The 15,580-nt window shown below is 45.1% G+C and overlaps 1 protein-coding gene across 2 annotated transcripts; it reads left to right on the forward strand.

Moving 5' to 3' along the window:
* Positions 1 to 1,869: 1,869 nt before the first annotated feature.
* On the forward strand, positions 1,870 to 15,114 carry fbxo21 (F-box protein 21; the record flags this gene model as incomplete). Of its 2 annotated transcripts, none has more annotated exons than XM_084177325.1 (12): positions 1,870 to 2,109; positions 3,250 to 3,385; positions 3,724 to 3,833; positions 4,129 to 4,250; positions 4,611 to 4,757; positions 5,058 to 5,194; positions 10,137 to 10,273; positions 10,499 to 10,678; positions 10,924 to 11,056; positions 12,196 to 12,386; positions 12,678 to 12,835; positions 13,534 to 15,114. In XM_084177325.1, the coding sequence occupies 12 exons, from the start codon at positions 1,886 to 1,888 to the stop codon at positions 13,809 to 13,811; spliced, it is 1,953 nt and encodes a 650-aa protein (XP_084033451.1). In that variant the 3' UTR covers positions 13,812 to 15,114. The 2 variants fall into 2 exon arrangements, with proteins under 2 accessions (XP_084033451.1, XP_084033452.1); XM_084177326.1 differs by having other exon boundaries at positions 1,886 to 2,109; positions 3,739 to 3,833.
* Positions 15,115 to 15,580: the final 466 nt, after the last annotated feature.

Genomic DNA, 15,580 nt, shown 5'->3' on the forward strand with positions numbered 1-15,580 from the left:
AGACATGCATCGGTGTATTGCACAAGATTTTCCCAACTCAGGAGCTCATGCTTTCTAAGGATGTGACAGTGATGATGGCTATTGGGCTTCCTATCAAGCACTTTGAGAGCCTGTTTGTAGACAGACTGAATAGGTCTTACTGTTGTACAGCAAGCTTGGGCCCAACTAGTCAAGCAGTATGTTAAGTGGGGGAGTATCATAGATTTGAAGTACAGTTTTGCTACCTCTGTAGTCAAACAATTTCGTATAAATCGGAAATTAGCTAGGTTGAATTTGGTTATTTGAATTACCTTTTTCACATGCTTTTTAAAAGAGAGGTTGGAATCAAGTATGATGCCAAGGTACTTAAAATCAGATACCCCCTGGAGCTTCTCCCCTGACACATAGACTTCTGGCTCAGTAGCATCTGTTGCCCTCTTTGTGAAGAACATGCAAACAGTTTTTTTCACATTGAGATGCAAACACGAGTCACTGAGCCACTTTGTAACCTGGACCATTACAGTAGTGAGTTCTTGTGCAGCTTGTTGTTTGCTCTTTGCATGCACATATATCACTGTATCATCTGCATACATTTGAACTTCAGACCCAGTACAGACAGAAGGCAGATCATTAATGTACAGGCTGAACAGGAGGGGCCCCAGTATTGACCCTTGGGGCACACCCACATCATAGCTAAGAGTGGGCGATAGCTCATTGCTCACTCTGACACACTGAGTTCTGCCTTCAAGGTATGATTTCATCCATCTCAAGGCATCGGGGGAAAAGTTGAACTTGGACAATTTTGTGATGAGAATCTCATGGTTAACAAATTCTGCTGGGTTTTTCACGTTCAACAGTTTCCCGTGTGTATCAAGAATTGTCCACCACCCAAAGGACATCAAGCCAACTTGACACAACTGTGTGAAGCACTGGAGTCAACATGGGCCAGCATCCCTGTGGAACGCTTTCGACACCTTGTAGAGTCCATGCCCTGACGAATTGGGGTTGTTCTGAGGGCAAAAGGGGGGGTGCTACTCAATATTAGGAAGGTGTTCCTAATGTTTGGTATATTCAGTGTATGTAGTGTGTGTGTGTGTGTGTGCACCCAGCGAGCGTGTGTGTTTTACCTGGTGGTAGTATCTGCAGCGTGATGAGAAGTCCAGATGCCCAAAGCTTCAGACTATTCATGATCAGAGCAGATAAGAGTGAGGAAGATTAATCAGGTCACTTTGTACTTCAGACCCTATATCCTCTGACATCAAATGTCACACCACAGCTGAGGAAGTTGTAACACACATTTTCATGACCGAGGCTACTCTTCAGGTAACCACTGGTTATCTGGAACACATTGTGGTGAGGTATGACTGCTGAAAACATGTAGTCCTAGGCTATTGTGAGCTAAGAGATACATCTCTGCACTATGCTGTTTGTGTGTGTGTACTACATGCCTTGGTAACTGATGTGATGTGAGCTATGATCGTGTGATTGACCTTACCTGAGACATGAAAGTTTTAGCTTTTGGGTTTACTCGGTCTTGTGATGTGCAGGCAGCCTGGGTTCAAATTCAATGCTTGTCACTTTTGCCCAATTCTATTGAATTTTTCGCTTCCTAACATGAACCATACCATATTGATACATCAAATCAAATGTTATTTGTACAACAGGTGTAGTAGACCTTAGCCAACTACTAATCACTACTGTATGCAGCATATACTTGTCATGCTACTAATAACAATTATTTTATTTGATCAAATACTAATTAACTGTATAATATAAATATATTTCCAATAGTTTTTTTGATTCAGTCATGCCCCTCCCCTCGGTTTTGGATTATCTCAAAGTTCAGCCCCCTGCGCCAGAAAGGGGCGGGGTTTGTGCAATGAGGTAATCGGAGTAAACAGTAAAGATGGCGACGTCTGGAGCAGGAGAGGGGTGCTCCAGCCTTAACGGGATTGTTTCCGAGACAGAACACAAAATAATGACAGACCTACCGGCCGAATTACTCGAGTACATCTTATGCTGCCCTGTCCTCAAGCATGTCGACATTTGCAACGTTTCCTGCAGCTGCAAGCGGTTACAGGACGTTTGCCACGGCATGGGGAAGGTCTGGGGACACCAGTACAAACTCAGGTGAACTGACATTAGCTTGCTTGCATAATCCCACACTAGCTAGCTAGAGATGTAGCTATCTAATGCTAAATGGCATCTAAATCGCAGTTGCCCCTCTAAAATACGAAATTATTTATATCAGTATAGTCAGCACAGATCCGTCATAGCGAGTTACTGTCGCAAGGGAGCTGTCAAACGGCCGTTGACATTCTGCTGATGCACCAAATTCGACATCACGTAAAGGAATAGCTAGCTAGCTAAACGTTATGTATCCAGCCTAGCTAGGTAGCTACTATGTCCAGGGCTTATATAAGAAGCTACTAAAATATCTAAGTCACAATTAACCATTTCACAATTATTGTCTTGCACATTATCGTGCCTCTGAGGACAGACATTAAAGTTGTGTGACCTTGAATGTTGGGAAACAGTGATTGAGGTGCATAGGTCTTCTTTTTTTTTGTCCCCTGTATGGTCAAAGGTCTGGCAAACCACTGCTGCTTTAGAATCTATTGGAATAATTATTTGCAAGCCAGCCACATGTTACTACATAGTAATTAGGCCTTACAGAAATGTTTAATGTCATTCTGTTTTAGAAAGAAAAGCAATCTTGTCCATTAAAATAACATCAAACAGCGTTGCAAAGAAAAAGCCATATCTCAGACTGACCATCTAAATATTTTATTTTTATTGGCCAGTCTGAGATATGGCTTTTTCTTTGCAACTCTGCCTAGAAGGTCAGCATCCCGGAGTCGCCTCTTCACTGTTGACGTTGAAACTGGTGTTTTGCGGGTACTATTTAATGAAGCTGCCAGTTGAGGACCTGTGAGGTGTCTGTTTCTCAAACTAGACACTCTAATGTATTTGTCCTCTTGCTCAGTTGTGCATCAGGCCTCCCACTCCTCTTTCTATTCTGGTTAGAGCCAGTTTGCGCTGTTCTGTGAAGGGAGTAGTACACAGCGTTGTACGAGATCTTCAGTTTCTGCAATTTCTCACATGGAATAGCCTTCATTTCTCAGAACAAGAATAGACTGACGAGTTTCAGAAGAAAGTTGTTTCTGGCCATAAAATGTACTTGTTCACCGAACTCAACTCCCTACTAATCTGACACGTACAATGAAATTCACTGTATCTGACTGCAATCTCTTTTCCTACACTCCCCAGATGGCCAAGATTGCAGAAGCATTACCGCCAGAATGAGTGTTGTGATTGGCTGAAAGAATACAGAACGCGACACACTGTTGGTCTACAAATACGACAAACAGTTGTATCCATCTCCAAGAGATTCTTCACGGAAGTTGTAAGTAATGTCATTAGCAGTAAGCTGTCATGGTTATTGTCATTCTGACTTAGCCAGGCTAGTTTGTGGACACTGAAGCAGTATGAACGTGTAAAGGAGTTAGTGACAGTTGTCTCTTGGCCATACTAATCCACCACATCATGGTGTCTGTGATTTAGCTGGCGTGCGCAACTGCGCACGTGATCATGCGTGCTTGAGTGTTTGTGTGTGTGTTGCGTGTGTGCGTATCGTATTTACGTGTGTGTGTGTGTGTGTGTGTGTGTGTGTGTGTGTGTGTGTGTGTGTGTGTGTGAGGTTGGCTGGCCTGGTTAGCACTAACCCAGAGATCTGTAACGCAGCCTTGCGTTGGCCAGGTGCTGGGGGACAGCTTTGCTGAGATTGAGTCCCTCGGGGCCCCTGAGCACTTCTGTGAAGACGAGCTGCTCTCCATACTGAACTCAGATAGGAGGTAAGAGCCATGTCCACACTCCAGTCCAGCACGAAGAACTATCTTTGGTCATTGGTTCTGTTTTATGTGTTAATCCTCCCTGGAGCGTTGTAACAATGGACATAAAATGATTTTTGTTCTCCATCTCTTCTTCTCTTTATCTCTCTCTCATCTCTTCTTCTCTATCTCTCTCTCATCTTCACCTCGCTTGCTCTCTCTCTCTCTCTCTCTCTCTCTCTCTCTCTTGTGCCTTCTCTCTTTCCATCCCTCACACTCTCTCCTCTCTCACCCCACTCTCGCTCCCTCCCTCCCGTAGGAAAAGCCTAACACTGAAGTACTATGCAAAGAAAATCCTTTATTTCCTGCGCCAGCAGAACATTCTGAGGAGTTTAAAGATGTTTCTGGAGCAGCCTGCAGAGCAGCAGTCAGCACTAGAGGGTGAGTCATGGATGTGGTGTACTTACTGTAGTACCTGTGGAGTGGGCCTATTTATACACTGCATTTATATGTATCATACTCTCATGACTTGTATTCATTGTAGGCCTAAATAAAGTAAGGCAGACAGCTGAACATGGGCCTAGCCATACATATAATAATAATGAGTGTTTGGAGAAAAAAAAAACAATGGCCATTTTTCCCTCTGCATTGTGGTTTTTGAAATAATATGATTGCACCACCGTTTGCATTAAAATCCATTGAGAAAGAGTGTTAATAACAAAGTCATAAAGAAATGTAGTGTATAACCAGCTTATAACCACGTGTTTTTACAGTATTATATTGTCTCCTCTCCTGCTGTAGGAGCTGTGCTGGTGGACCAGTATTGTAACCCCCTGGCAGATGTGTCGTTGGACGGTATATCCTCCCAGCTGGAGGAGATCACTGACAAGGTCAAGAAGATGTTGCGGATGAAGAATTCCTCTCATCCAAGCCTGAGGGTCACACAAGGTTGGTCTGAACTGAAGAGCAGGAGAGAAACACATGTTGGAATGTTCTGTCCGTCTCTCAGGAATTAATACAAAGAGCTAATACAAAGCCAGGTGTTGTCAGACCTCAAAAGTAGTCTAATTTTAGTGCATGTCCACAACTCCAGAATCAAAATTTGTTGACAACTATCAAAGTTCACTATTATCTAACCGAGGAGCTTCTGAGTGTATTACATTGTACCATTGTATTTGACATTAGTACATTCTCAGCACTGTTCTTTGCTAATATACTTAACGGTGTGATCCTTTGTGTTCTGTCTAGGTGACTGCTTTGCTGTGGAGGACTTTGAGCTCCAGAGGCAGGTGGTGGTTGCCCTCAATGCTGTTTTATACGAGCAGCTTCAGTACAAGGGCAACGAGTGTGATTACTACAATCCTCTCAACTCTTACATACACCAGGTAGGTGCTCTCATAGAGAGGCTATAGAGGACTTGGATGATGATTTACATTTTAGTCATTTAGCAGACACTCTTATCCAGAGCGACTTACAGTTAGTGCATTAATCTTAAAATAGCTAGGTGGGACAACCACATATCACAGTCATAGTAAGTACATTTTTCATCAATGAAGTAGCTATCAGCAAAGCCAGAGCTAGTAAAGGGGAAAAAAGTGTTAGTTTACTAAAGGCTTCTTTTTTGGGGGGGTGGGGGTGCGAGGGGGGGTTCTGTGGGAGTATTTAAGATATACTCTTTGAAGACGTAGGGTTTCAGATGTTTTCGGAAGATGGGCAGGGACTCTGCGGTCCTAGCTTCAGGGGGATGTTGGTTCCACCATTGTCGTGCCAGGACAGAGAAGAGTTTGGACTGGGCTGAGCGGGAGCTGCCCTTCCGTAGGGGTGGGAGGGCCAATAGACCAGAGGTGGTAGAACGGAATACTCGGGTTGGGGTGTAGGGTTTGAGCCTGAAGGTAGGGAGAGCAGTTCCTTTTGCTGCTCCGTAGGCAAGTACCATGGTATTGTAGTGGATGCAAGCTTCGACTGAAAGCCAGTTGAGTGTACAGAGGAGTAGGGTGACATTGGAGAATTTGGGAAGGTTGACACCAGACGAGGCTGCAGCGTTCTGGATTAGTTGCAGGGGGTTGATGGCACAAGCGTGGAGCCCAGCCAACAGCGAATTGCAGTAGTCCAGACGGGATGTGACAAGTGCCTGGATTAGGACCTGCGCCGCTTCCTGTGTGAAGTAGGGTTGTAGAATAGTGGTCACCATATCCAATTGGTAATTACAGTCTTGTCCCATCGCTGCAACTCCCGTACGGACCTCGGGAGAGGCGAAGGTCGAGAGCCATGCGTCCTCCGAAACACGACCCTGTCAAGCCGCATTGCTTCTTGACACACTTCTCGCTTAATCCGGAAGCCAGCCACACCAATGTGTCGGAGGAAACACCGTACCACTGGCGACCGTGTCAGCGTGCATGCGCCCGGTCCTCCACAGGAGTCGCTAGAGCGCAATGGGACATGGACATCCCAGCCGGCCAAACCGTCCACTAACCCGGACGACGCTGGGTCAATTGTGCGTTGCCTCATGGGTCTCCTGGTCGCGGCTGGCTGCGACACAGCCCGGTATCGAACCCGGATCTGTAGTGATGCCTCAAGCACTGCAGTGCCTTAGACCGCTGCGCCACTCGGGAGGCCCCGGGTCACCAACCTTTTCTGAGTCAAGATCACAATCGTAGTCAAAAAGCAAGCCGAGATCTCACGCTCGGAATAAGAAAATAAAAAAAAACATTAACCTAATAAAAACAGTAGGCCTAATACATTATCACAGCATATTGACTATATGCCTGACCTGCCAATATTGCTCTTCTCTCAGACCATATTATATTTCAAAACTTTGATAACAAAATAGATCAATTGGTGTAGTAGCACTTGCGAGGCACAGCTGAGCATATACTGAAATAATGTGCTTTTTTATTTTACTGGACTGATGGCACTTTCATGGTGCTTTCAAGACAACTGGGAACTCTGAAAATAAAAAGAGGTCAAATCATGACATCAGTGAACTTCAGGTCGGAAAGTCAGAGCTCTAGAAAGACGCCTGAGTTTCCGAGTTGGATGACCGTTCAAACCGATTTTCCCCAGTCGGATCTCCATTTTTTCAGAGTTCCCAGTTGTCTTGAATGCACTGAAGTCGGAAGTTGGAGTTTTCCGAGTTCCCAGTTGTTTTGAACACGGCATTAGTCTCAGCAGAGGGAGGGAGAGAGTAGCAGAGGGTCCGCCCTCTCCTTCCTTTCCTCCGGTGAGATTGATCAGAGAGAGGGGACACAGTCTTCCACCTGATGGAGAAACTCGAGTCGCACCGTATCTGCCTCAGGCACAAATTCATGTTGTTCCTACTGAAAGTGAAATACTCCTCTATATTAACAGACACGACGAGCTGCTAATAATAATAAAAACGCAGGGCGATCGATACACTTGGCTACTCATTCATTGCAGCTGCAGCACGAGTGGAAGTAGAGAGAAACGCGTTTTATGTTTTGTAATAGTATTAAATAAAAACAGTGTTGACAGTGCTGAGTAAAACTTAGACATGAACTCACTCATAAAAACAGCAGCTCTTTGCTGAATTTTTGGACAGTCTCTCTCTGGTCATGGTTTTTAAAGTTATGAAATCTCATGTAGGCTAGTATCAAACTTTGCTGTGGCCAGGGTCGTGGAAGCTGTAGGTAGGTACGGTGATTTTAGCTATCTAATTGGCTAGCGCAGTAGGCACACTCCATTTAGCCACAGATCTCCCAGTCCGCCGGGTAGGCGGAGTTGATATTTTCAGACAAATGAAATGGTTCAAAAACACTTTGCCTACCCGGTGCGCATGGCTTTTGAATCAAGTGCACCTACCACCAACAGGGCTTCTGAATCAAGTGCACCTACCGCCAACAGCGCAAAAAAAAGGGGTGCAAGCCTTTGGGCCTTTATCGTTGGGTTTTCTACAGAAATGTTTGGTGATCGACTAGGAATGCCTTGAAGATCGACCAGTTGGCGACCACTGATTTAGAGCATGAACCTGCAGGAGCGAGTCACTGCTTTGATGTTTGTAGAGAACGACAGGATGTTGTCCAGGGTCACGCCAAGGTTTTTTGCACTCTGGGAGGGGGCACCATGGAGTTGTCAACCGTGATGGAGAGGTCTTGAAGTGGGCAGACTTTCCCCGTGAGGAAGAACAGCTCCGTCTTGTTGAGCTTGAGGTGGTGGGCCGACATCCAAGCTGAGATATCTGCCAGACACGCAGAGATGCTTATCGCCACCTGGGTGTCAGAAGGGGGAAAGGAGAAAAGTAATTGAGTGTCATCCGCATAGCAATGATAGGAGAGACCATGTGAGGATATGATGGAGCCGAGTAACTTGTTGTATAGAGAGAAGAGGAGAGGGCCTAGAACCGAGCCCTGGGGGAGACCGGTAGTGAGAGTACGTGGTTCAGACACAGATCCTCTCCACATCACCTGGTAGAAGCGGCCTGCCAGGTAGGATTCAAGAGTGTACAGAACCTGAGATGCCCAGCGCTGAGAAGGTGGAGAGGAGGATCTGATGTTTCACAGTGTCAAAGGAAGCAGATAGATCTAGCAGGATTAGAACAGAGGAAAGAGTCAGCTTTGGCAGTGTGGAGAGCCTCCGTGACACAGAGAAGAGCAGTCACGGTTGAGTGACCCATCTTGAAGCCTGACTGGTTAGGGTCAAGAACATTGTTCTGAGAGAGATAGCAAGGAAGTTGGTCAGAGACAGCACACTCAAGTGTTTTGGAAAGAAAAGAAAGAAGGGATACCGGTCTGTAGTTTTTGACGTCAGATGGGTCAAGTGTTGGTTTCTTGTGGAGGGGAGCGAATCTGGCCTTTTTGAAGTCAAAGGGTCAGGGAGCGGGCATGTTGTCGGGCGGCCGGACCTCACTAGTCACAGGATTTCATCTGGAGAGAGAGGGGAAGTCAAGGCGTAGGGTAGTTCTTTGTGAGTGGGACCAGGGGACTCAATAGGCTGAGTGAATGAGGAGCGTATGTCATCACCCTTCTTTTCAAAGTGGTTGACAAAGTCGTCCGCATAGAGGGAGGAGATGATAGGATAGAAGAGGAGAGGGAGAGAGAGTAGTGGGAGAGAGAGAGCGAAGATTGCGACAGCGCATGTTCATCTGGGTAGGGGCTGAGTGGCTAGGGTTGGAGGAGAGGGAGACAGAAAAGGAAACAAAGTAGTAATCAGAGACCTGGAGTGGGGTTGCCGTGAGATTAGTAGGTGAACAGCCTCTAGTAAAGATGAGGTCAAGTGTATTGCCTGCCTTGTGAGTGGAAGGGGATTGGGAGAGGGTGAGGTCAAAAGAGGCAAGGAGGGGAAAGAAAGAGTTGGAAAGAAATTAATTGAAAACAGACATCGGAAGGTTGAAGTCGCCCAGTACGAAGAGCGGTGAGCCATCGTCAGGAAATCTGCTTATCAAGGTGTCAAGCTCATTGAGGAACTCTCTAAGGGCACCTGGTGGGCGATAGATGACAACAATGTTAAGCTTGAGTGGACAAGTGACAGTGACAGCATGGAATTCAAATGAGGAGATGGACAGGTGAGTGAGGGAGAAAATAGAAAATCTCCACTTAGGAGAAATGAGCAGCCCTGTGCCACCACCGCGACGACTAGATTCTCTCAGACTATGAGAAAAAACGTAGTCAGATGAAGTGAGAGCAGCTGGAAAAGCATGACATGATCCATGTCTCTGTCAGGGCAAAAGGGCAGCATAGGCTGAGATGAACTCGGCGTTCTTGACTACAGATCATCAGTTGAAAAACGCTGTCGGAGACCAGAAATTCCACTGGGTTGTGCACGCAGGGTACATTAAATTAGAAGGGTTGCAGCCAATGGGTGGGGAGCGTCTGTAAAGCCTACACGGAGAGGAGTGAACTGGGATAGAAAAAAAGCACATAGTTGCCAAAGCTACAAAAGAGCAAAATGAGATCATCTGAAAATAACTAGGTAAGATACTCCTGGTTGATGTGTCAACAGTCATCTGCAAATTATGAGCAGTCAGCAGCTCACACACCAAGTAGGCTACTGGGAAGACAGGTAGCACTTAAAGTAGATGGCCTTAGCTAGCAAGAAGACAGTACTAGACAACAACAGATTAAGACAAAAATTACACTTATCACTCCTAGAGATATCAGGAGTCCTCCAGCTAGAGCTATAGATGTTATCCTCGGCCTGTAAGCATATCATAGTTCCTAGATCAGCACTCCTACTTTCTTTATTATTCAAATAAAGTGAAAGTCTATAGAGTCTATTGATACTGTTATCCTCACATTTTAATGGACAAAGTTTCTCTTTGAACCCTCAAAGTGGCTCTTCCTTACAGTCCCATGTCTTCTATTCTCTACCTAGGTGTTGCTCCGCCGGACAGGCATTCCCATCAGCCTGTCTGTCCTGTACATGACCCTGGCCAGGAAACTGGGGGTTCAGCTGGAGCCCGTCAACTTCCCCAATCACTTCCTGCTTCGCTGGTGCCAGCATCAAAGCGGGTAAGGGCCAGAGTGAGAGAGGAAGTGAATGTAAGGCATATACTTATTTAATGATCAGCCTTTAGTTCAGAACTAGTTCATGATTGGGTGAAATGCACAGAATGCTCTCCCAAAATTGCTGGGTTTCAATGTACCTGATGTAGGATCGTCTGCGTTGCATACCACAAATCGCCTCAAAGTAACTTATTTGTACTTTTATTGATAAAGCCACACGTCTCATTCCAGGAGTGGGGACATCTATGACTTTGTGTACATTGACGCTTTCGGTAAAGGCAAGCAGCTGACGGCTAAGGAGTGTGAGTACCTCATCGGTCACCAGGTGACTGCAGACTACTACAGTGCCATCAGTACCACAGAAGTGCTGCTAAGGATGGTGGGGAATCTGCTCAACATCGGCAAGCGAGGGTAAGAGTTGTGGACTTAGGGATGTGATTTTTCCTTAACTAATCAATAACTTTTCTGACATCATCTTCTATCTGTACATCCAAAATCTTATTTTTCCTTATTTTCTATGTTGTCCTCAGGATCTCATCCTTGAGGTAATGTTAGGGTTAGAGTTGGTCAAAAATAAATTACTACACTCAACTGTCACCAACTGTCGCTGCTCTGGTATGAAATAACACTGTGTATCACTGTGCTATGTCTTGCAGGGAGGGCAATGAGAAATCCTACCAGCTGCTGAGAGACTCTCTGGATCTCTACCTCACCATCAACCCAGACAACGTCCAATACCTCCTACTACAGGCCAGACTCTACTTCCACCTGGGCATCTGGCCTGAGAAGGTTAGCATGATATCTCAAGATGGCACATCATGAACCCAAGTACACTACCAGTCAAACGTTTGGACACACCTACTCATTCAAGGGTTTTTCTTTATTTTTTACATTGTAGAATAATAGTGAAGACATCCAAACTAAGAAATAACACATGGGATCATGTAGTAACCAAAAAAGTGTTAAACAAATCAAAATATATGAGATGTGTCTGTTACTTGAACTCTGTGAAGCATTTATTTGGGCTGCAATTTCTGAGGCTGGTAACTCTAATGAACTTATCCTCTGCAGAAGAGGTAACTCCGGGTCTTCCATTCCTGTGGTGGTCCTCATAAGAGCCAGTTTCATCATAGCGCTTGATGGTTTTTGTGACTGCACTTGAAGAAACTTTCAAAGGTCTTGAAATTGTCCATATTGACTGACCTTCATGTCTTAAAGTAATGATGGACTGTCATTTCTCTTTGCTTATTTGAGCTGTTCTTTCCATAATATGGACTTGGTCTTTTGCCAAATAGGGCTATCTTATGTTTACCCCCCCCTACCTTGTCACAACACAACTGATTGGCTCAAACGTATTAAGAAGGAAAGAAATTCCACAAATTAAGTTTTAAGAAGGCACACCTGTTCATTGAAATGCATTCCAGGTGACTACCTCATGAATCTGGTTGAGAGAATGCCAATAGTGTGCAAAGCTGTCATCAAGGCAAAGGGTGGCTATTTGAAGAATCTCAAATCTCAAATATATTTTGATTTGTTTAACACTTTTTTGGTTAATACATGATCCCATATGTGTTATTTCATAGTTTGGATGTCTTCACTATTATTCTACAATGTAGAAAATAGTAAAACATTATAAAAAACCCTGGAATGAGTAGGTGTTTCCAAACTTTTGACTGGTACTGTCCATGTAATTGGACCATATGCCTTTACCCTGGCTTTGATAATGTTGAACGCACATTTAGAGTTTTTTGTATTGGGCAATCCATTTTGTCTTCTGTCATTTGGCTATTGTTCTGCCTCTCTAACCTCCAGGACTAACTGCCTCCACTTTCTTACTATGGTACAGAGCAGAGGACAAGCTTTCCCCAACTGATAATGACTGGTGTCTGCTTGATGTCTCACCCCTTTCCTCTCCCTCCCTCCTCCAGGTCCTAGACATCCTGCAGCACATCCAGGCATTGGACCCGTCCCAGCACGGGGCGGTAGGTTACCTGGTGCAGCACACGCTGGAGCACATCCAGCACAAGAAGCACCCGGTGGAGCCAGAGGTGAAGAGACGCAGCGCCCCCGAGCACGTAGAAGTGCAGTACAGCGTAGGCCTGATCATGAAACACAAGAGGTGCGTCTGAGTTCTGACCAGGCAGTCAGTTACTCTATCCACGTCCTTTCTTATTTTGGTCTTCTTTCCATCTGTCTATACTCCACTACCCCTTTTCGATAAATGCAGAGATTTTTTTGGGGGGGAGTATCTATTGTGATTAATAACCAGTAGTGTGCGCCATTCCCATGAGTTGAAGTTGATGTCTAGTATTGCCCTGTATTGTGACTCTGATGTTTGTATTGATAAAGCCCATGTGTTACACTGTACCCAATCTCTCTGACACTGAGTGGCTGCCCCCCTCCCTGCCAGGTCTGGCTATAACTGTGTGATCTATGGTTGGGACCCCAAGTGCACCATGAGCCAGGAGTGGATCACCACGATGGGGGTCCACCAGCTGTCCAGCGGGGCCAACCAGCCCTTCTACAACGTCTTAGTGCAGGACGGCACCTGTCGTTACGCTGCCCAGGGTACGTCTCCTCTAGACACACTAACATACTGTACATGTCACTGACAGACAATCTCAATGTGTCAGGGCAGTGGGACTTTGTTAAGAAGGCACTCTAAGATGTAAGAAACTTGACAAATGTAGTAATTGAAATGCTTATTGAAGAGTTATACATGCTGGATGAGTAGAATACCTGTCTGCTAAGGTGTAGGCCTATATGTTTTTACATTGACACACAGAATATGCAGCTATCTTGTACAGCAGTGGTTCCCAACTTTTTTCGGTTACTGTTCCATCACTCAATTTTGCTCTGCTCTGAGTACCCCTGAAGTACCCCCTCATGTGCATTTTACCAGTAGGCCTATGGTCTCATGAGTCTTCTCAAGTACCCCCTGTGGATAGGCCAAGTACCCGCAGGGATCCTAGTACCCCTGTTTGGGAACCACTGTTGTACAGTAATAATATAATAATAATAATAATATGCCATTTAGCAGACGCTTTTATCCAAAGCGACTTACAGTCATGCGTGCATACATTTTTGTGTATGGGTGGTCCCGGGGATCGAACCCACTACCTTGGCGTTACAAGCGCCGTGCTCTACCAGCTGAGCTACAGAGGACCAGTAACTTGCCTCCACTCAGTTTAAGATTTGATGTCACATGATACGATACTTAGGTTTTTTCTGTAAGTCTCTTTCCGCCTCTTTCTCCCGTCTCCCAGAAAACCTGGAGCCTCATTCCGCTCCTCTGGAGATCGCCCACCCAGAGGTGGGCCGCTACTTCTCCGAGTTCCATGAAAGCCACTACGTTGCCAACGAGGAGTTGGAGACACGCTACCCAGAGGACATGGCAGAAACCCTGGGCACCGTACGGGACCTCTACCACAGACTGACGCCCTCCTCAGGGCAGGCCTCAGGGCAACAGGAGAACCCTAACGGCCATGGAGGCTCCTCCCAGGACCAGAAGAGCCAGGAGAACCAGGACACCATGCCCATGTAGCTTAGCGTCCACTACTTCTCGGCCCCGTCCAAAACAACCCCTAGCCTGTACCACCTAGGCACTTGTGTAGATCTGAAAGGATTGGATGGGGATAAACAATATGGCAGAATTACAACTAGCCTGTCATAGGGCAGAGTGGAGCTACTACTAGACCCTACAGTAGGGATAGATTCAGCCGCGGGACGATTTTTTTCTTGAGTGGATGGTCGGGGAGCCGGAACATAATTAAAAATAATTTGTAGACTGCAAATTGACCGCAAGAAGCCCAAACGGATATAATATTTGACTAAAACATAATCATTTCAAACCCTATCTTACATTTGTATACGATCATATGTCTCTCTATTATGCGTGGGGATACTTGGGAACTTATTTCCCAAATTAAAATCACTTGGAGCTGATTTCCTGGAGTTTTTACAGTCTTTTATGTCCAACAATGTAAATGGTTAAAAAAACAAATAGAAATATATATATATTTGGTTGCTCAGAAGGTTTTATTTGGGGGGCCAAATAAAACCACCTGCGGGTTTTGGGGAACCCTGGGCTAGGGGTTGTTTCTAGATGTGGAGCCCCCTCTCTTCCCCATCCAACTCCTTTACTTGACAACGTCCTGTCCAGAACCATCAGGGCCCCTGTTCTCAAAGCATCTCAGAGTAGGAGTGCTGATCTAGGATCAGGTCATCGCTGTCAGTATTATATTATTCACTATGTTCTAAAAGGCTAAACTGATCCTAGATCAGCACTGAATGCGGCCCCTGGAATGCTTCAGTACCTGGATCATGTGCTGTACCTCCGCCTGCCAACCAACGCCAGTAAAAGCAAAGACCCCTTTTCTCTCTCCACCTTCATCCACCTTCAAGAAGACTTACCGAGCTTGTCTCCCTTACTCTCGCTCTCCATCTCAATCTACTTTCTTCACCTTCAGTCAAGTTCTTCCCAGACCTGACTCCCTAGGCCATCTCCCTCTCTCTTCTACCTCCAAATGAAACACTATCAAAATGAACGTTACAGTATGAAACAATATGAAAATGAACATTACAGTTACAGTATCTCTATCCATCGTCACATTACGTTATAATAATGATTCATGCACTTATGAAAGGATGACTTTCGAATTTCTAGAACATGTTATACATTTTTTTCTGTATATTTACAAGTAAAACATTGTAGGACTTTTAAGGGCTCACGGATGAGTGTTGAGCTGTGTAAAAAGGAAACCACTAGGACTACAATGACTTGAAACAGGAATGAGTGGTGAGACTGGAGGAAATGAAATAATAATAATAAAAAATGTTTCAAGGTTTCTTTTGGTCTTTCTACAGTGTTATTTACAACAAACTGTATGATCTCTTCAATAGCATACTAAAGAATATACATTATAGTAGCCTGTGTATTTTTAGACAAAGTAATGTTCTGATGAAATGCAAATGTTGCTGCAGTTGCTATTAATGACTGTTGGTTCATGTTCCAAATGTATTTAGGCACAATTCATTGAATTCATTCTACATTCACTTCTGGACAAATGCGTATCAAGCTTGTTCAGGACCTTGGTAATCCCAGAAGTAAAATCTATTGGTCAACTACACGCAGAATCTGTCCACTGGAGATTAGGACCTTGGGGATAACAGCTAACAGCTAAGCGTCCATCCTGACGGACCATAATAAAGAGTGCATGTGTTACTAACTTCCTTATGACAGCAGAAAGCAGAGGGAATAGCTAGTTGGTAGGGAGGACAGTACAGTAGGAGCGCAAAAGTCCACACAGCTCG

This window comes from Coregonus lavaretus (genome assembly GCF_964263955.1).
Source record: "Coregonus lavaretus genome assembly, chromosome: 14".
Classification (NCBI taxonomy): domain Eukaryota; kingdom Metazoa; phylum Chordata; class Actinopteri; order Salmoniformes; family Salmonidae; genus Coregonus; species Coregonus lavaretus.